Source organism: Panthera onca, chromosome C1 (genome assembly GCF_046562875.1).
Source record: "Panthera onca isolate mPanOnc1 chromosome C1, mPanOnc1 haplotype 2, whole genome shotgun sequence".
Taxonomy (NCBI): Eukaryota; Metazoa; Chordata; class Mammalia; order Carnivora; family Felidae; genus Panthera; species Panthera onca.
In genome coordinates, this window is record NC_138346.1 from 184,235,935 (window position 1) to 184,257,199 (window position 21,265).

At 37.7% G+C, this 21,265-nt stretch overlaps 1 protein-coding gene across 7 annotated transcripts in view; it reads left to right on the top strand.

The window, feature by feature from the left end:
- STIL (STIL centriolar assembly protein) overlaps window positions 1–21,265 on the top strand; it is a 63,853-nt gene that overhangs the window by 36,047 nt on the left and 6,541 nt on the right. For 6 of the 7 annotated variants that reach the window (XM_078451931.2, XM_078451933.2, XM_078451932.2 and 3 more), the window contains 3 exons: window positions 2,821–3,052; window positions 15,884–16,097; window positions 17,580–17,830. In XM_078451931.2, coding sequence (XP_078308057.2) covers window positions 2,821–3,052; window positions 15,884–16,097; window positions 17,580–17,830 — 697 coding nt within the window. The remainder of the gene's footprint in view (window positions 1–2,820; window positions 3,053–15,883; window positions 16,098–17,579; window positions 17,831–21,265) is intronic. The other variant, XM_078451935.2, reaches the window with a different exon arrangement.

Here is a 21,265-nt window from a genome sequence, read left to right on the forward strand (position 1 = left end):
GACTCTGGGCCTTGAAGGGTATGTAGGATTTTAGTAGGTGGAATTGAGAGATGGCAGAATAGGGTGGGTAGAGAAAATAGTATGGGCACAGTGAGAAAACACAGGCTCTGAATTGTCTAGTACTGTAATATTTTATGGAGAGCCTTTATTACATCTTTTAAAAAGGAAAGTCTCCTTTATTTGGTATGCATCATTGAAGGTCTTTTTAAAAAATCAATTAATAATGTGAATGATGTATATTTCTTTGCTTGCATGTTTGCTCATCACCAGACCCTTTGAGATCTTTAAGAATGTCCTCAAGAGTGTCCCCAAGATCCAGCAAGATGCCTATTAGTACATAGAGTGATGGTGACAATAATGAAGAGAAAGAGTTGTGCAGGGTGTTAATAAGATTTGGTAACTAATTGGATGTGGCAGTGGAGGAGGTATAGGATTCAAAAGTACTCCTGCTAATTGCAGTGTAATACCCTGGTTTGGATCCTGGAACAGAAAAAGGACATTAGTGGAAAAATTGGTGAAATTCAAATAAAATCTGGAGATTTTTGTCATGCACCAACATTGGTTTCTTGATTTTGAAAAATGTGCCATAAGATGGCACAGGAGAAACTGGGTGAGGAGAGTGTACAGGAACTCTGTATTATCATCTCTATCAATCTAGACCTATTCTAATATTGAAAGTTTATTAAAGATGAAAATAAAAGTTATCCTAGGATTTTCAGCCTAGATGACCTAGGGAAGCAGGGAAGAGAGGATGAGTTCAGTGTAAATATCTGTTGCATTTGAGCTGCTTTTGGAAATGAAGATGGTGATACTCAAACATCAGAAGAGTGGAGGTGGGCTGATGACCTAAGACTTGGAAAAGTAGCAGATGGAGATTTGAGCTGGAAAGTAAAGATTTGAGAGGGAGAAAAAAGAAAGAAGGCAGATTTCTGTATTCTATTTCTGAACCCATTTGTTAACTATCCACGTGGAGGGGAGCACGGAGGGAGGGGAGCAAGAACCTCATGTACAGTAAGTCAGTTATTACTGAATATTAGTCAAGATTCTTTGGCTGCAAGTAATATAAACCACTTTGAAATAATTTAAGCAAGGAAGGGGAATTTACTGGAAGGATATGAGGATGTTTCATGAAAACCAAGGCCAAGAATGGGGCTGGACTTCAGGAAAAAACTAGAACTGGAAACTGGAATACCATTAGGACTGTTCAACTATTGTGTGTGGCTGATTTACTCATTCTTTCTTCACTGCTTTGCATCTTAAAATACAGCTCACCCAAAGCTCCAAAGGGTATGTGTTACACAAACCAGGTTACTGTCTTCAGTCTTGTTTCAAATTGCAGAGAACCTGAATGGCCTAGTTTGGATTAGGGTTTAATCCCTGGTTCAGCGGTAAGGGGGGTGAGAAGCACATAATAGGAACATGTCTTTTGGAGTCCTACCTTTGTTAATTGCAGGGGTGGTAGTCCCCAGAGAAAGTGTGTGTGTGTGTGTGTGTAATGTAGAGGGGTGGTGGACAAGGAGCTGCGGGTATCGTGAGCTAACCAAACGTACATAGATAGCAAACATCTATGTTTGCTCCTATAAAACTCTCTACTTACTATATTACAGTTGCTTCTCATCCATAAGCTTTGGGGATCTGAAACACTACCTTATTCACTATTGTATCTCATTAGTTAACATGATGCCTGAATCATGTGTGCTGAATAAGAGATCATTGAATGAAGTCATTTACATGTTTAAACTTACATTCTGAAATTATTTTCAAACTGCATAGATTCATATTCAGTAATTCAGCTTGGATGATCTAGGGTGGTTATTACTTATATGCAGAAAAATGCGTTATTAATAATCATTAGAATAAGTGACTTTTAGAAACATGTTTCTTCTACAATGATACTTAGTTTCCTGAAGGTATATATTGATAAATATTCCAGAAGAGTAGCAGCACTCATGTAACTTTTTTATAATTGTCCTTTCTTAAGACAGGTTTTAATGTTTTATGAATACAAAATTAAATCATTCATTTATTAATTTTTTTTTTTTTAATCGCCCAGGTTGACCCTCAAAGTACAAACCATTTTGACTTGGATGTACTTTTTGATTTTAACTATTTCTTTAAGTCATTATGCATAGCAGTATTTCCCAAGTTGTGGAATGCATACCACTCAGATTCAAAAGATAATTTGGGATGGTTTAAAGATGAATGTTTTATATTTTGTAGATACATTTATTCTTAAGAGTATTGGAAAAATACAGCACATCAAATCTGTGGTTTCACAGAAATGGTGAAGCTAGGTAAAAATAAAGTGAGTTGATTTAAAGAAAAACAGTAAGCCAATAAGAGTAAATGTAAATAGTTCTGCAAATAATTGTGCAAATGCTCCATAAAGTTTGGGAAACATTTGATTCTTAATACTTGCCTGATATGCCCCTGAGTAGTCTCATAAATAACCGTGTTTAAGGATAAAAATCACAGAGCCTAGGAATTTGTATTTATATTATTTTCCCTTGTTTTTCATAACAGCAGTTTTCAGTACACATACGTACACCCCAAATCATATTCAGAACCTTAATATGTAAAACACATCATTTGAGAGCCACACATCTTGAAGAGAGGGCCCAGAATGTCCCCTTTACCTTTGTGCACCAGTTTTCTGTCTTTTCACCTAACCTCTTTATGGCATTTCTGAAAAAAATATAATCTGAAGACATTTCTAGGTAATAGTGTTAAAATAATAGAGTTAGTCTTAGAGGTTTGTCAGAGGTTTATTTTTATAGTAGAATATTTGTTTCAGTATCTGGCTCATCATTTAACCTCTAGGTGCCAGCTTGTTTTGGAATGCAGCAGGCGATGGTCAAGAGCCTGAATCTCAGCTGAGGCAAGATGATACAAAGATTTCCAGTGAGGACATGAATTTTTCTGTTGATATTAATAATGGAGTCACAAGTCTTCCAGGTAGTGCATCTTCATTAAAAGCAGTTGATATTCCCAGCTTTGAAGAGAGCAACATTGCTGCGGAAGAAGAATTTAATCAGCCACTTTCTGTATCCAAGTAAGGTGTCTTCGATTCAGTATTCATCCTCCTGTTTTTCTTTTTAAATTCTAATATTCTTTTGGTGTTCTAACTCAGAAACTTTGTTTTGTAAATGGTATTTTCAGCTGTAGTGGCTCTCCTTAGATGGTTCTTATGTAATCGACAATTCTGACTCTTCTAGAACCATTCCCAGATGTCAATCTTTGGTTGTGTTACAATCTAGCTGAATCAGAACATCTGAAGAAAATTTCAGGAATACATATGCCTAGGCCTCACTGTAGATTCTGATAGCTAGATCCCAGATGGAGATGGGCCCTGAATTTTGTGAATTTTTAAAGATTCTGCATATTGCAAAAATTTATATATCTATGAATTTATTTTTGTAAGATACAGACTGGGTGTTTATATATGAAATGTTATCTGAGATTTACTTCAAAATAATCTGGTGGGAGATGAAATGGCTAAGGGGATAATTGGAATAAGATTGGTTGCAAGTAGCAAATATACAAAAGTTGCAAGTTGCAATATACAAAACTGTGTATAATAGTTTGTTATACTATTCTCTTGTGTTTGAAATTTTTCATTATGAATTTTTTTTTTTTTATTATTAAACAAGGATTTCAAAGTAACTTAAGATCCTCAGGAAATTAGGCAACAAATTCAAATATCTTTGAGCTTCTGATATGTGCTGCCATAGAATGAAGCCCTAGAGATGAGCAGTAGGTCAGGAAAAGCTGCTAACTTAATGGAATTTTCATGACTTAAAAGAGACAAACAATAACCATATAAGTAACACATAATTTAATGTCATATAATGATTACTGCTCTGAAGAGAATAAACCAGGGAGGCACCTGGGTGGCTCAGTTGGTTGAGCGTCTGACTCCTGTTTTCTGCTCAACTCATGATCTCACAGTTCATGAGATCAAGCCCTGCATCAGCCTTTGTGCTGACAGAGCAGAGCTTACTTAGGATTCTCTCTCCCCTCTCTCTCTGCCCCTCCCCCTGCTCATGCACATGCTCTCTCTCTCTCTCTCTCAAAATAAATAAATAAACATTAAAAAGAAAAAAAGAACCAGGGTTATTAAGTGGAGTGTGACTGGGATGGTGGCATGGGAGCGAGGGATATATTAAGTAGGGCATGGTGAAGGAAGCCTTTCCTGAGGGATAACATCTGAACAGTGCCTAATATGATGAGAAGGAGCCAGCCATGAGAACATCTGAAGAGTGTTCCAGGTGGAGGAAATAGCAAGTGTAGACCTTGAGGTATGCATGAGCTTGACTGTTCAAGAAACAATTAGGAAAGCCGTTGTGGCTCTGATGGGGTTCTTGAGCAAACGGCTAAGAAAGAATTCTTGAGGCCTCTTTGGTGCAAAGGGGTGATTTAATTACAGCAGCAGGACAGAACCTGTGGGCAGAAAGAGCTGCACTGGGGTTTTGAGGAGTGACTGATTATATACTTTTAAGTTAGTGGGGTTAGAGATAGCGTAGTTTCTAAGGAATTTGAAACCAAGGCTTTCAGGACCTTGAGGGGCTAGCTACTGTTAAGACAAGGCTACTCTTATTTTTAGTCTTTAATAACACAAAAACATTAAGGAAGTAAGGCAGCCATGAGTTGCTTGAGGAAGGTCACACTCTGCAGGTTTCAGGTGTCTATCAGGGGGCTGCAAGCTGTAAAGAGATTTAACTTATGTTACATTTCTCTTGCCTTTGTTTCTCTCATCAGCAGATATGGTGACCGAGGGAGAGAGAGCTTAGGAACTGTGGTCAGAGATACAGGCAGGAACCAAATTATGTGGGGGCTTTGCATTATGTAGAAAGGAGCTTTGAATTTACTCCATGCTTATTAAAGCCTGGGTGTATTTTAGACAATAGAGTAGTGTGATCTGATTTTTTTTTTTTTTTTTTTTTACTGTTTATTTATTTTTGAGAAACAGAGGGACAGAACTTGAGCAGGAGAGGGGCAGAGAGAGAGAGGGACACAGAATCTGAAGCAGGCTCCAGGCTCTGAGCTGTCAGCACAGAGCCCCATGCAGGACTTGAACCCACAAACTGCAAGATCATGACCTGAGCCGAAGTCAGACGCTTAACCGACTGAGCCACCCAGGCACCCCTGATTTTTCGTTTTTTAAATAGTTGTTTTGTGTCAAATGAACTAAAGGGGTTTAGAATGGAAGTAGGGAAACCAGTTAGTATAGTCAAGGCCAGAGGAGGTGAAGGCACTTGGACTTGTGGAAGTGCCGGAAGGGATCAGGTGTAGAATACATAGAGTGCATCTTGACAGTAGAGGAATGATGTAGGTGTAACACACCACATGCAACAGCAGTTAAAAGAGGTGAATTTGGTGGTGGGATGGCGTGGGGCAGACAGTTGGTTATTTTTTTAAATTATAAGCCTTGTGATAATATTTGACATTTTTAATTATTCTGATTACCATATTCTGTGTCTTTAGAACTCAACCTAGTGTGTGGTTCCCCATGTTACCTACTTCATATGAGTTCTGTGATAGAAAGAGCAATTTAAGGTGAGCCCCGAGATAAATCCACATTTTATTTGGACTAATTATAGAAACAGAACAAAGGAATGAACTATGGTTATCCTTATTTCTCCTTCTGGACTTCTGTAAACTGCAGACTTCTTTCTAGCATTATGGGTGTCTTCCCCCTGAAATAGTTTCTAAGTCAAAACTTTAAACATCTCCAATCCAATGTGGTTTTTAACTTTTGAAACATATCTCAGTTAATTAGTAGAATGTTAGTTAATTGCTTTTTCAGAGCAGTTAATCAGCTCTATTGATTCCAACACATAGCTAGATATAAATCTGATCTTTGTTCAGCATAATGTATTGATTTGGATTAAATACTGTCTCCATTGTTGTCCATAGTGGCTTTGGTGCTTCTGTAGGATTCTTCCCAAACATGTGGTCTGATTCATGATGTGCTTCCCACTGCTAAGTGTTCATACATGGCACCTAGCCATCCGGGTTCCCTGTCCCCCTTGGATGTCTTCCTGGATCTCTCTTTCTGATGTTAAAGCAGTCTATGAGGGATAAATTTATTTGCCTTGAAGGAAAGTTGGTAATTAAAAGCTTTTTGCCGCTGAAGAGTAGTGGTATTTATAGACTTTCATGTGAAACAATCCTTATTTTTCTTTTAGAAGTTATACTTTGGGGGCACCTGAGTGACTCAGTCAGTGGCGCGTCCATCTTCAGCTCAGGTTGTAATCTCGCGGTTTGTGAGTTTGACCCTCACATCAGGCTCTGTGCTGTCAGTGCAGAGCCCACCTCGGATGTTCTGTCCCCCTCTCTCTGCCCCTGCCCCACTCGTACCCTCTCAAAAATAAATAGAACATTTTTAAAAATTCTTTGGGTATACCACTTGCTGTATTATTAGACTCATCTTTTATTTTTATTTTTATTTTTGTGTTTTGGAGAGAGGACAAAGTGAGCAAGGGGCAGAGAGAGAGGGAGAGAAACGGGGCTCACCTGGAGCTTGTGTTGTTTTTTGTTTTTTGTTTTTTAACGTTTATTTATTAGAGGCAGAGAGAGACAGAGCATAAGCATGGGAGGGGCAGAGAGAGGAGGAGACACAGAATCTGAAGCAGGCTCCAGGCTCTGAGCTGTCAGCACAGAGCCTGACGTGGGGCTCAAACCCATGAACCACAAGATTGTGACCCGAGCTGAAGCCAGACACTTAACCGACTGAGCCACTCAGGAGCCCCCCCTTTTTCAAAATTTGTTTTAATATTAATTTATTTTTGAGAGGGAAAGAGAGAGAGAGTGTGTGTGTGCAAGTGGGGGAGAGACAGAGGGAGACACAGAATCCAAAGCAGGTTCCAGGCTCTGAGCTGTCAGCACAGAGCCTGATGCAGGTTTCAAACCCATAAACCATGAGGTCATGACCTAAGCTGAAGTCAGATGCTTAACCGACTGAGCCACCCAGGTGCTCCTTTTTTTTTCCCTAAACCTGGGGCTTGTGTTTTTACCAGAAGTGGGGCTTGTGCTCACCTGAAGCAGGGCTTGAGGTCACCCGATGTGGGGCTCAAGCTCATGAACTGTGAGATCGTGACCTGAGCTGAAGTCAGATGCTTAATGCCTGAGCCACTCAGGTGCCCTAGAGTCATCTTGTAAAATTTTGATTTGAGGTGCCTCGCTATCTCAGTCGGTAGAGCATGTGATCTTGATCTCGGGGTTGTAAGTTGAAGCCCCACTTTGGGTATAGAGATTACTTAAAAATAAAATCTTTTAGGGGTGCCTGGAGGGCTCAGTCAGTTGAGCCTCCAACTCTTGATTTCAGCTCAGGTCATGATCCCAGGGTTGAGGGAGGGTTGAGGGATTGAGCCCAGGGTTATGGGATCAAGCCTGGAGTTGGGCACCATACTGAGCATGGAGCCTGCTTAAGACTCTCTCACCCTCTCTCTTTGCTCCTCTCTCCTGCTTTCTCTCTCCCTCTGCCTTTGCCCCTCTTCCCAACTTGTGCATGAGTGCTCTCTCTCTCTTAAAATTAAAAAAAAATTTTTTTTAATCTTTATTTTTAATTTTTTAGTTTCTTTACTTTGAGAGAGAGAAAGGCAAGTGGAGGAAAAACAGAGAGAGAGGGAGAGAGAATCCCAAGCAGGCTCTACACTGTCAGCACAGAACCCAAGGTGGGGCTTGAACTCATGAACCATGTGATCATGACTTGAGTTGAAATCAAGTCGGCTGCTTAACTGACTGAGCCACCCAGGTGCCCCAAAAATAAAACCTTAAAAAAAAAAAAAAAAAGATAAATAAAATAAAATTTTGTTTTAATCTTAAATCTTTTGAGGTTAAAATCTTTAATGTTTTGGTTCTTTTTCTTTTGTTTTTGCTTGCTATGTTAAACACTAAGACAGATATGCATATGTAGGTCTTTTTTTTTTTTTTTTTTAATTTTAGGGAGAGGATGAATGAAGGAGAAGGGCAGAGGTGGGGGGGGGAGAGAGAGAGAGAGAGAGAGAGAGAGAAAGAAAGAAAGAATATGAATCTCAAGCAGGCTCAGTGTGGAGCCCAACACAGGGCTTGATCCCATGACCCTGGGATCATGACCTGAGCTGAAATCAAGAGTCCGATGTTCAACCGACTGAGCCACCCAGGTGCCCCTAAACAGATATTTTAAGATTATTGAAAATGCAGTTTAGAAGAGTGATTATGATTAAGATCATGGGGTCAGGTATCAGACTGCCTGGATTTGAATCACAGCAGTGTGACTGTAGGCAGGTTTCATAATTTATGGATGACTCAGTTTTCTCATCTGTAAATGGAGAGAATAAAAGCACCTATCTCATAGGGTTGTTGTAAGGATTAAATAAGTTAATATATGTAAAGCACTTAGAACAGTGCCTTAATGCCTAATTACTTTTATCATCTAGCTAAAGATGGAGTAAGGCAAACTCAGTAACTGACATGGACTCTCCATAAAAATAAAGTGCTTTGCAACTGTTTGGATGATAAAAATCCTGCTCAGAACAAGTAATTTCTCAAAAAGCCATAAAATCTCTATAAAGACTAGATTTCTGCTTCTACATTTAAGAGGTTTGGTGTTTTCACTAAAGTGAAATTAGTTAACATGGTTGAAGAAAAAGGTTCAATCTGATGTTTGGGGAATAAGGGGAAAGCAACAAGAGATAAAGAGAACTAACACTTATGATTCACCCACTATGATTGTCTGGTACTGTGCTAGGCACTTTGTATCTCCTTTAATCCTGTGTCATTTTTTTCAAACCAGGGAAGTGGATATCATTTTTCCCTTTTCATGGATGAGGAAACCGAGGCCCGGATTAAAAAATTTGCCCAAAGTATGATGAACACACAGATGACTGTATCATAAATGAGAATATATGTGACATAAAAGATAAAAGGAAGTGCTAATGGTGGCTAAAAGAAGCAAGAGAACATATCCAGTTAGGGTTTTAGAGGAAGCAGACTTTTAAGATGACCCTTCAAGAGCACATAAGGGTTTGACAAGAGTGTGCCAACATAGATGCATTCAAGCGATAATTCTTGAGGCCGTGGCATTTGAAAGTACAGATAGATATCTGGGCCCTTCACCAGTTCAGCGTCTCTGAAGGGTGCGGGCCAAACAGTTGTGTTTTTAAAAACTTACTTATTTATTACTTAATACAAGTAATATTGCTGTGTTGCCAAGATTGAGAACTACTGCGCTGGGGACTTAAAATGTATGGGCTGAATTTAGAGTATTATTAGTTATCCATTTTGTTTAGAAGTAAAACAGGGGACATTGTGAGAAATTGGCTGAAAAGCCAAATTGGCTACCAAATTTTGGAGAGCTTTGACTGGCAGAATAAGAAATTGTATTTGTTTTAAGAAATCATTTAAGGTATTTGTTGTTTTGCTAAAAAATACGTTTACATAAAATTTACCATCTTAATGTTTAAAGGTACACTTGGGTAGTATTACGTATGTTTACATTGTTGTAAGACAGATCTCCAGACCTTTTTCGTCTTGTAAAGCCAAAACTCTATATCCGTTAAAGAACAACTCCCCTTTCTCCTCCCGCCTCAGCCCCTGGTAGTCATCATCATTCTACTTTCTATTTCTCTGAATTTGACTACTTTAGATTCCTTGTATAGGTGGAATCATACAGCATCTGTCTTTTTATGAGTGCCTTATTTGACTTCGCATAATGTCCTCAAGTTTCACTTATGTTGTAGCATGTGACAGGATTTCCTTCTTTCTAAAACTGAGTGATATTCCATTGTATGTATATACCACATTGTGTTTATCCATTCACACATCGATGAACATTTGGGTTACTTCTACCTTTTGGCTATTGTGAATAATGCTGTTGTGAACATAGGTATACAAACATCTCTTTGAGACCCTGTTTTCGATCCACCTGGATATATTCCCAAAAGTGAGATTGTCGGATCACAAGGTAGTTGTACTTTTAATTTTTTGAGGAACCTCCATACTGTTTTTCATTGTGGATGCAACCATTTTACAGACCTGTCAACAGTGCGAAGGGTTTTGTTGGCCAACACTTGCACTTGTTATTTTCTGGAGTTTTTTGATAGTGGTAGTCTTAATGGGTGTGAGGTAATATCTTATTGTTTTTGACTTGCACTTTTCTCTCATGATTACTGATGTTGAGCATCTCTTCATATACCTGTGGGCCATTTTATATCATCTTTGAGGAGAAATGCCCTTTGCCCATTTTAATTCGGTTGATTTTTTGTTGTTGAGTTAGAGTTCTTTATGTATTTTAGATATGAACCCCTCATCAGATGCATAATTTGCAAATAGTTCTCCCACTTAAGGTTTTTAAACATGTGCTTTTTTTCTGTGTATAAGATTTACCTGAAACTAATATACTGAAACTAATAATACATGAGACTAATATAACATTGTGTGTCAACTATACTAAAAAAAATTTTTTTTTTTAAGATTTAATTCTCGGTATTTAATTAATTAATTACACCAGATTTGAATACTAAAGGAAATTATACAACATAATTACACCGAAGTTCTTTTAAGTCTAGGATAAATTCACTGGTGTCTTTACTGGTTTAAATGTACTTTTATCTTGAGGAAGGGATGGAGTGGGTGACTTGGAGAGCTCCTTTCTGGTTTTAAGAACAGTGTGTCTTTGTGTCTGAGAAGCCAAATGGTGATTATAATAATCTCTATTTGTAAATTTTATTATTTGTTAAAATATTTGTGCCTTGTGGGGCACCTGGGTGGCTCAGTCGGTTAAGCGGCCGACTTTGGCTCAGGTCATGATCTCACGGTCTGTGAGTTCGAGCCCCGCGTCGGGCTCTGTGCTGACAGCTCAGAGCCTGGAGCCTGTTTCAGATTCTGTGTCTCCCTCTCTCTGACCCTCCCCTGTTCATGCTCTGTCTCTCTGTCTCAAAAGTAAATAAACGTTAAAAAAAACAAAAAAAAAAACCTATAAAAAAAATAATCTCTAATATTAAAAAAAAAAAATTTGTGCCTTGTATTTTTATTGTATTATTCCTTCTTTAGGATCTCAGACTTCTTAATCAAATTATATTTGAGAAAAACAAACCAAATGTAGAATTGTATCTTTTTTTTTTAATTTTTTTTTTAACATTTATTTATTTTTGAGACAGAGACAGAGGTGTAATTAATACACCAATATTAATTACTGATGATTTTGTATTTTCCTCATTCCATCTACATTTTTTTTAAATGTTTTTTAACGTTGGGGCGCCTGGGTGGCGCAGTCGGTTAAGCGTCCGACTTCAGCCAGGTCACGATCTCGCGGTCCGTGAGTTCGAGCCCCGCGTCGGGCTCTGGGCTGATGGCTCGGAGCCTGGAGCCTGTTTCCGATTCTGTGTCTCCCTCTCTCTCTGCCCGTCCCCCGTTCATGCTCTGTCTCTCTCTGTCCCAAAAATAAAAAAATAAAAAACGTTGAAAAAAAAAATTTAAAAAAAAAATGTTTTTTAACGTTTATTCATTTTTGACAGAGAGAGGCAGAGTGCGAGCGGGGGAGGGGCAGAGAGAGAGGGAGACACAGAATCCAAAGCGGGCTCCGGGCTCCGGGCTCCGGGCTGTCAGCACAGAGCCCGAGGCGGGGCTTGAACTCAAGGACCTTGAGATCATGACCTGAGCCAAAGTTGGAAGCCCAACCAAACGAGCCACCCAGGCGCCCCATTCCTTCTACATTTGTAAATTGGATTTCTTCTGTAAGGAAAAGCTGTTTTCCTTTTCTTCTTATGTGTTTATTCATTTGTTTGTGTCAGTGTGTACTCCTGGGCATTACTTTTATTCTAAGAGTTATAATTCAAAGTATTATTATTTATTTTTATTTGCTCAAATTGTTCCAGTTTAGGTTTTTGGAAACTCTTTTAGATGTTTTTTTAAAGTGTTTATTTTATTAATTTTGAGAGGGAGAGTGAGCATGCATGGCACAAGCAGGGAAGGGGCAGAGAGAGAGGGAGAGGGAATCCCAAGCAGGCTCTGTGCTATAGCACAGAGCCTGATATGGGGCTTGATCTCAACAAACCGTGGGAAATCATGACCTGAACTGAAATCAAGAGTCAGATGCTCAACCGACTGAGACACCCAGGCGCCCTGGTCTTTGGAAATTCTTTTAGATTGGCTTCTGTTACCTCTGGAAAAGCCCCCATCCTCTTTCACGTGTGTTCTTATTTTTTGGCACCACAGGATGTTCCAGGCCCACCTTGTATTTTCCCTGCCCCAACCCTGGATTCAAACACAGAAACCAGGAGCAGTAGTACCAGAGAACATATTTAGAAGTCAAGATCTGGGCACTAGGTGTACTCATTGCTACTTTGTATCTGTGCTTCTAGGCCCTCCTATCTAGGATACCCCCCCCCCCCATATTTATTTCTATATGTATCTATCTATATTTGAAAATCCTTGACTTCATACCAATCCTCTGATTCCAGTCCAACACATCCCTTTTTCTTATTTATACCTTCTTTTCCTAACAGTGAGAAACCTGGCTTTCATGTACACTATACTTATTTGTTTAGTTCTAGTGTACACATAAAGTAGTTTTGGAATTGCTTAAGAATTCTGAAATGGATTTACTAGAGTATATTTCTTTATAATTCTTTTTACCTTTAACCGTACAGTATCCAATGAAATACCTCTTTCCATAGCTATTTAGGTAGGTTATTTTCTTCCACACTTCCTTATGTGGTTATTTGTTTGTAATATCATTAGGTTGATTCGTTACTGTTTGTTCCACTTGGGGGTCCCTCCGTATTCTGGTTGATTTTATTTGTGGTTTTTAAACGTTTATTTATTTTTGAGAGACATAAAGAGACAGAGAGCAAGCAGGGGAGGGGCAGAGAGAGAGTGGGGGAGACACAGAATCTGAAGCAGGCTCTAGGCTCTGAGCTGTCAGCACAGAGCCTGACGTGGGCCTCGAACTCACAAATTGTGAGGTCATGACCTGAGCCTAAGTCAGACACTCAACCAACCGTCTGAGCCACCCAGGTTTCCTGTATTTCTTTTGCACAAACGAGCATATATATCTATGTTTTCTTTTTCTCTTTTTACTTTTTTCAAAGAGAGAGAGCGTGTGTGTGAGCAGGGGAGGGACAGAGGGAGAGGGAGAGAGAGAATTTTATGCAGGCAGGCTCCATGCTCAGTGCAGAGCCCAATATGGGACTTGATCTCATGACCTGAGCCAAAACCAAGAGTCAGATGCTTAACCAGCTAAGCCACCCAAGGCTTCCCTGTGTCTTTATTTTCTTATTATACTTCTTTTTTATGTGAAGTGTAGAAAAGTAGCATACCATAGGTATTTTTTGAGCTTTTTTTCCTCTTAACAGTATATACTGGAAATTACTACAAATCAGTCCTAGTGATCTTCTTTTTTTATATAACTATATAGTACTCCACTATGTGGATGTACCATAGTTTAATAAACATCTACTTATGAACATTTTGACTGTTTCCAGTAATTTTTAGTTATAAGTATTGCTATAGTGATTACCTCGTGGTATGTGCATTTTTGAATTGTTTTAGAAGTGGGATTTCTGCATCCACAGTTAAGTGCATATGTAATTTTGTTAAATATTACCATGTTTCCCTGCAGAAAATTGTACCAGTTTGTGGTCTCAACAGCAGTGTATGAGACTACCTATTTTCCCAGAGCTGTGCCAACAAAATGTTGGCATATTTAAAACAAACTTTTTGCCAGTCTGATAGGTGATAAATGGTATATTGGTGGAGTTTTAATTTTCATTTTAAAAATTATGAATGAGTTGGATCACTTCTTCATGTCAAGATTTATTTTGATAACTTTGTGAATTGTAAGTTTACGTCTCTCACATATTTCTGCTAGAATCTCAGGTCCTTCACCCTTTACTTTTTAAGTGTTCTTCTACATTAGTGATGTTAGCTCTTTGTAGTATATGTTGTGCTCTTTGTAGTATATGTTGTGCATGTTTTCTTCCAGTTTGTCAGTTGTCTTTTGATTTTGTTTGATGTTTTTTGCCATGTAAAAATTTTTATTTCATGTAGTCAAATTTATGGATTTTTTTCCTTAGAATTATGACTTAACTGGTATTTTACAAATATTCATTTCAGCTAATATTTACTGAGCTTATCAAGTACCAAACGAGTACTAGGCACTTCATATCAAGTTAAAATTAAGTAATATGGGGAAAATTGGAAATAAGCTGAGTTTTAAAGAAGACTTATGGTTAGAAGAATTATACTATACCTCTAAAATAAAATACTGTGTAACAAAGCTTGTTTTCAAGAATATTTAGTGAAATGAAAAGATACTTGTGATATTTTGTTAAGTTTTAATTTTTTTTTTAATGTTTATTTTTGTGAGAGAGAGAGATTGGGAGCGTGTGAGCAATATCAGGGGAGGGGCAGAGAGAGAGGGAAACACAGAATCCAAAGTGGGATCCAGGCTCTGAGCTGTCAGCACAGAGCCCGATGAGGGGCTCCACCTCATAGACTGCGAGATCATGACCCAAGCCAAAGTTGGACGCTTAGCTGACTGAGCCACCCAGGCGCCCCTAATGTTAGGTTTTAACAAGCTGCCTCCAAACTACCTTTGGTATGGTACAGTTTTTCAGAGAAAATACTACTTGTAAAAATATATATATATATAAATGGAAGTACTCTAAAATGTGGTTATCTCTAGGCATTAAACTATGTATGAGTTTTATTTTCTTCATATTTGGTATAACTTTGGGCAGTATCTAACCTCTCTGCCTTAATTTCCTCATCTTTCAAATGGGCATAATATGTAGTAACTATCTTATATGTGTTTTTGGTATATGGTAAGTATTTTACAAGATAATGCACTTGAAACAGTGCCTGGCCTACAGTAAGCTTTCTGCTAGCTGATATTTTATTATTTCTCTACTTTAGCCACAGATTATTGTTCTTACAAGAAATGTTTTTTTAATATTGTGTTCCATAATAAATGTAAAGATATGTGTTTATATGCTAAGTTTGAAAGTAATAAATGCTTATTGTAGAAAATTTGAAAAATATAGAACAGCATAAAGAAGAAAAGAAGTACTACCAAATATATAATGTGATTATAAATGGCAGCTTATGAACTCTCCATTTGCCAGGAACTTAACTATATTTTAATTCTTTTTTTAACGTTTGTTTTATTTTTGAGAGACAGCACGAACAGGGGATGGGCAGAGAGAGGGAGACACAGGATCTGAAGCAGACTCCAGGCTTCTAGCTGTCAGCACAGAGCCTGACGCAGGGCTCAGACTCACAAACCATGAGATCATGACCTGAGCCAAAGTCAGACTCTTGACCTATTGAGTCACCCAGGCACCCCTTAACTATATTTTAAAACTTGAAGTGAAGAAATGATACATTTATAATTTTTAGATACTCTGAAAATTTCCTTTGTATCAAGTTCAGGAGAAATCAGCAGGTTGTTTGCCTTTTAAAAAAAAATTGTCTAGGGGAGCCTGGGTGGCGCAGTTGGTTAAGCGTCCGACTTCAGCCAGGTCACGATCTCGCGGTCTGTGAGTTCGAGCCCCGCGTCAGGCTCTGGGCTGATGGCTCGGAGCCTGGAGCCTGTTTCCAATTCTGTGTCTCCCTCTCTCTCTGCCCCTCCCCCGTTCATGCTCTGTCTCTCTCTGTCCCAAAAATAAATAAAAAACGTTGAAAAAAAAAATTAAAAAAAAAAATTGTCTAAATATAAATAACATGACTTAAAAAGGTGTCATGATCTGGCTTATATACAGCCTTATCAAGATGAGATCTGAAAATACAAGCCAGAATGCTGCTTGAGTCTTATCCCTTTCTTTCAAAGTTACTGCACTTCAAATATATGTTAAAGGTGTCTTGATAACTAACACTTACATTATTTATATATCCTTCCAAGCAGCTCTTCTCCAGGTGTGAGAAAAGAACCTGATGTGCCCGTGTTCCTTGCAAATTCTGTGCCAGCAGAGAGTATAAGCATGTGCTTACAGAGTGGACCAACAGAGGGTGCTAGTAACAACCCTGTAACATCAGGCGAACCCAAAACTGATCAAGCGATACAACCCTTGCCTCCTCAACCATCAGATAGGCAGAAAATATACCAGGATTTATTGGTAAGAAATGTAATGCATTTCATTTTTTCTGAGATGATTATTTAGTTTAAAGTAGACTAGTTAAGCCTCTCCTGTCTTTAAACTGATTGGGACTTTGATATAAAAGATTTCCCCAAATTAATGATACATAATTTATTTCCTTTAGCTTTTCATGATTATGATAACCTAAATTCAGTAATTTAGTATAAGCATGCCAGTCATCAGATACTTAGATAGGTGGGGGGGGGGGGGTGGAACCTGATTTTAAAACAGAAGTGTTGATATTATGCCAAATTCAAACTAAGCTAGTACCAGAAAAAACAAGCAACAATTTGCGGGAAGTTTGAAAGTTGAAAAGTAGGAGAATATTTATGATAATATTTACTGAGTTCAGGTAAGCAGATTTTTATAGACTATTTAGCTTAGTCTAAGAAATAAACTAAGTAAAGGGAATAATATAAAGATGAATATGGTAGTCTCTGCTCGTGAGAATCTAGGGGAAATAGCACATGGATACTAGTAGCAAGCAATTATAGGACAGGCTGAGAAGTGCTATAAACAAAGGCAGCATGGACTAAAAAGGGATAATTCTGGTTGGAGGAAATAGTCACCTAGTCGTCTTGGAAAAGTTGGAATATAAACTGAGACTTGAAGGTTGAATGACCCTGGCTGTCACTTCCATCCAAACTGTAGACTTTGGAACACTGGATGTCTCCATGCTTCATAGGGCCCTAAGTACCCATCAATGAACACATAATTGTTATTTGCTTGTGGGGTCCTATACTGGTGCTAGCAGCTGTGGCTCAGTGAATGAAATGTACTCTAATGCCAGGAAGGCAGAGATAGTATCACAGGTCATTCTCATTCAAAGGGAGAAAGGAGAAGAGTCAGATTCTGAACATAAAGATCTAATTTATAACTCTGAAACATTACCATTTTCCTTTCTTGAGAGAGAGAGACTGTGTGTGCACAAGTGAGCGAGGGGCATAGAGAGTGGGGGGGAGAGAGAAGCAGGGCTCACCCGAAGTGGGGCTCGTGTTCACCCGAAGTGGGGCTTGAGCTCACCCAATGCAGGACTTGAACTCACAAACCGTGAGATCATGACCTGAGCCAAAATCAGATGTTTAACCAGCTGAACCATCCAGGTGCCCGAAACATTACCATTTTTCAAACGAAAGCATGATTTAGAACTTTAATTTATAGCTACTATAAACCCTTGAAAACACTTGAAATATTACTGAAATGATTTTAAATTTGGTTTTAAAATGAACAAGTTCTGAACAGACGTTCTAAATTTCCTCAGAGCCTGATGAAATCATTTGTTAAGATGGGCTGCCTTTATAAAAACCCTATAGTATAAAAAATTTCCAAATATATTTGCTTCTTTATAGAATTTGGCAAGATATTATTTCGCTTTTCCCTGGCCTTGCTTATGCTGCTATTTACACTTTTGTTTCCTAAGATTGTTAATAGTGATTTTTCAAATACATTTTTTTTCATCAGAGTCAAGTGAACCACCTACTGAATAGCTCCTCCAAAGAAGCTGAGCAGCCGTCCACCAAAGCAGTAATTATCAGCCATGAATGTACCAGAACACAAAATGTTTACCATACAAAGAAAAAAAAACGTGATTCAGGGCCAGCAGACAAAGATTGTGTTCTTAATGCAACCCTTAAACAACTAAGAAACCTTGGAGTAAAAATTGATTCTCCCACTAAAGTGAATAAAAATGCACATAAAGTGGATCATGCCAGGTAACTTTAAAATTTGTTTTAAAAGATCAAAAAAAATTGTAGATGTATTGCAGCGGTCTCATGAGAAAAAGTATAAGCTCGCCACTCCATTCAATTGATGCATCATGAATTCAGGGCCTACTATGTGTGTGATGACTAAGAGATCATCTCTACCCTTTAGGGTCTTCATTTTAGTAGGAGAGTAGGTTTTATATACATAAATCTCTCCTGGGGGAAGATGCCAACAAAATGCTCTGGAAGGCTTGGAGAAAGAAATGGACTTTACTCATTGTTGGTGTCTAGAAGGCCTTCCTGGAGGTGCTACGGTCTGCACCACCTATTGGACGTTCGGTTATGCAGTTGTGTCGACTAAAAGGCAAAAACATTCCTTTCCCTAGAAATGGGTTTTCAACAGTCTAGTCATACAAACTTTACTTATTGCTTACCTATTACAATTGGCCATGTTTTTCTGTTCAGATTCTTCTTCATCAAAGATGATCTTTATCACATACTTATTTTTAAAAGGATAAAATCTGAAAATTATATTATTAAGGTTAGCCTGTTTTCTGTTAATTATTTTTGTTTCATAGTTGCAAAAGTAGCATGGTCTCATGTTTTAAGAAAATATTAAATAAAAAAGAGAAAAGATTAAATAATACAAAGAATATCAGATAAAATGCAAAAGCTCCCACTCCCCAAATTCCTCAGTTTGACTCCTCTTAACTGTTTCTTTTGTGTTCTGTAAAAATGTTGTGCATATTCAGGTGTATATGTGTGTGAAGAGTGTTGCAATCTGTTTTTGTTTTGTTTGCTTAACATTATGTCTTAGATACTTTTCTTTATAGGTATATGTAGTTCTTTCTCATGCATTTAAACAGCTGCATAATACTCTGTTGTACACAGAATATAGTGAACCTGACCTCTGTTAATGGACTTAGACTGAATCTCTTATTTCTTATCTCAAACAATGCTAAGTAAACATCTTTCTACAGGAGCTGATACAAATATCTTTGTAGGATCAACTCTTAGAAGTAGGCAGGATCAGAGGATATATGCATTTAAAGTTTTGGTAGTTGTTGCCATTGCCCACCAAATGAGTGTACCAGTTTATGTTCCTACCAACAGTATAAGAGAGTAAGGCTAGCATTTTTGAAGGTTTTATCTCAATACTGTAAGACAGAGGCTGTATAACGTCTGTTGGAATATACAAATTATCCTGCCATCTGTGGAACACTGTGTTTTGGTGTGGTGCCTTTGGGGAGTAGTTTTTAGGTAATTATTTCTTTGTAGTAGTTACCCAGTTTTAATGTCTTTACAGTAAAACAGTGGAATTAATAAATTTTCAGCATATAATGAAACTTGATTTGTTTTTTAGATGCTTAGAATGAAATGGAAAGTAGAGCCTTTTGATTTACCATTGTGGGGTAGTCATTGTTTTATCAAGATTGTTCTGTTCTTTATTTACATAACAATTTACATTGTAAATCTCTACTATGAAAATTATATGTGCTCAGGGTTGGCATTTTAGGAAATGAAGAGAATGTCATTTGAACTAATAACATCCAAAGAAAATCAGTTTTTTAAGAAACAGTTGCAGGGGCACCTGGGTGGCCCATCTGGTTGAGTGTCTGACTCTTGATTTCAGCTCAGGTCATGATCCCAGGGTTCGGAAGGTCAAGCCCCGTATTGGGCTCCATGCTGAGCATGGAGCCTGCTTTAGATTCTCTCCCTCCCTCTCCTTCTGTTCCTCCCCTACTTGCACTCACTCACTCTCTTTCTCAAAAAATAAAAATTAGGGGGCTGGGAGGGAGGGGAAGGTGGGTGATGGGTATTGAGGAGGGCACCTTTCGGGATGAGCACTGGGTGTTGTATGGAAACCAATTTGACAATAAATTTCATGTATTGAAAAATAAATAAATAAATAAATAAATAAAGCATTTTCAGTATGATTCCAACGTTAACAAAAATAAATAAAAATTAAATTAAAAAAAGGAACAGTTGCAATTTTACTATATATACAATTTTAACATTTTTCTTTATGAATTTTAATATTGTGGGCTATGCCCATTTAAAAAATTTGATTAGCAGTTGAAAAACTCATAGATATACGTTCATAGATAGGATTTTAATTTCATATAAGATAATTTTCCAAGGAAGTGAAAGCCAATATGAAAAAAATTGTTTTTCGGTTCAAAGCAATATGTTAAATTAGGTATTTCCATAGAGGGGTAAGTAACATAGTTATATCTTTATATGAAAAAAATCTTTTAGATTTTATTATATGGTATAAGTTGTATAAAATATTGTAGAACTTTGGAAATAGAACTTGATATTTGTTTTCATTGTCAAAGTAATATAAACTTATTTTGTAAAATGTAGAAAAACCATATTCATCCCAATCAAACTCATTTATTATTAAAACTTTGCTTTTGTATTTCCTTTTCTTTTTCTAAAATAATTTTTTAATTCTGGAGAATTTCTTTTTTTTTTAATTTTTTAAAAATGTTACTTATTTTTGAGAGAGAGAGAGAGAGTGTAAGCTGGGGAGGGGCAGAGAGAGAGGGAGATAGAATCTGAAGTGGGCTCCATGCTGTCAGGACAGAGCCCGATGCAGGGCTTGAACTCATGAACTGTGACATCATGACCTGAGCCGAAGTTGGACGCTCAACTGACTGAGGTACCACTCTAATTTTTCCCCCCTCTAAAATAATTTTCAACAGCAACCATTTATTGAGCGTTCATAGTGTGTGAGGAATTGTGCTGAATTTTTATGCAGTATTTTTCATTTAACCCTTAGTAATCTATATAGTAGACACTATTATTATTCCTGTTTTATAGATAAGGAAATTAAGTACCAATTTGATCAAGGCCCCATACCTGTGATTTTAGACCTACTCTCTCTAATTCCAAAGTCCATAGTTTGTTTTTTGTTTTGTTTTATTACTGTTTTGCTCTCTTGCTTATTTAATTTTTTGGTGAGGTCTGATGGTGGTGTATAGTTTGCTACTTTGTGTTTTGACCGTGTTGTGTCTACCAAAAAAAAAAACCAAATTCTTTTTGGCTTTACACTGGGAAATAAGCATGTTTTCCAAATTGTTGTAACTCTTACCAACCATCATCTGTAATGGGGATATATCCTAATCTATTAAGTGGGATATATAGCATTTGTTTACCTAACCCTTCCCTTTTGTCAGAACAGAAAAGAACTTGTCAAGTTGGCTTCAATTTATTTATTTTTTTTAATTTTAATTAAAAAAAAAAAGATTTTTATTTGGGGGGTGCCTGGGTGGCTGAGTCGGTTGAGTGTCCAACTTTGGCTCAGGTCATGATCTCGTGGTTCATGGGTTTGAGCCCCACATCGGGCTCTTCGCTGTCAGCGCAGAGCCCACTTCGGATCTTCTATCTTCCCCTGTCTATACCTCTCCCCTGCTTGCGCTGTCTCTCTGAAAAATAATC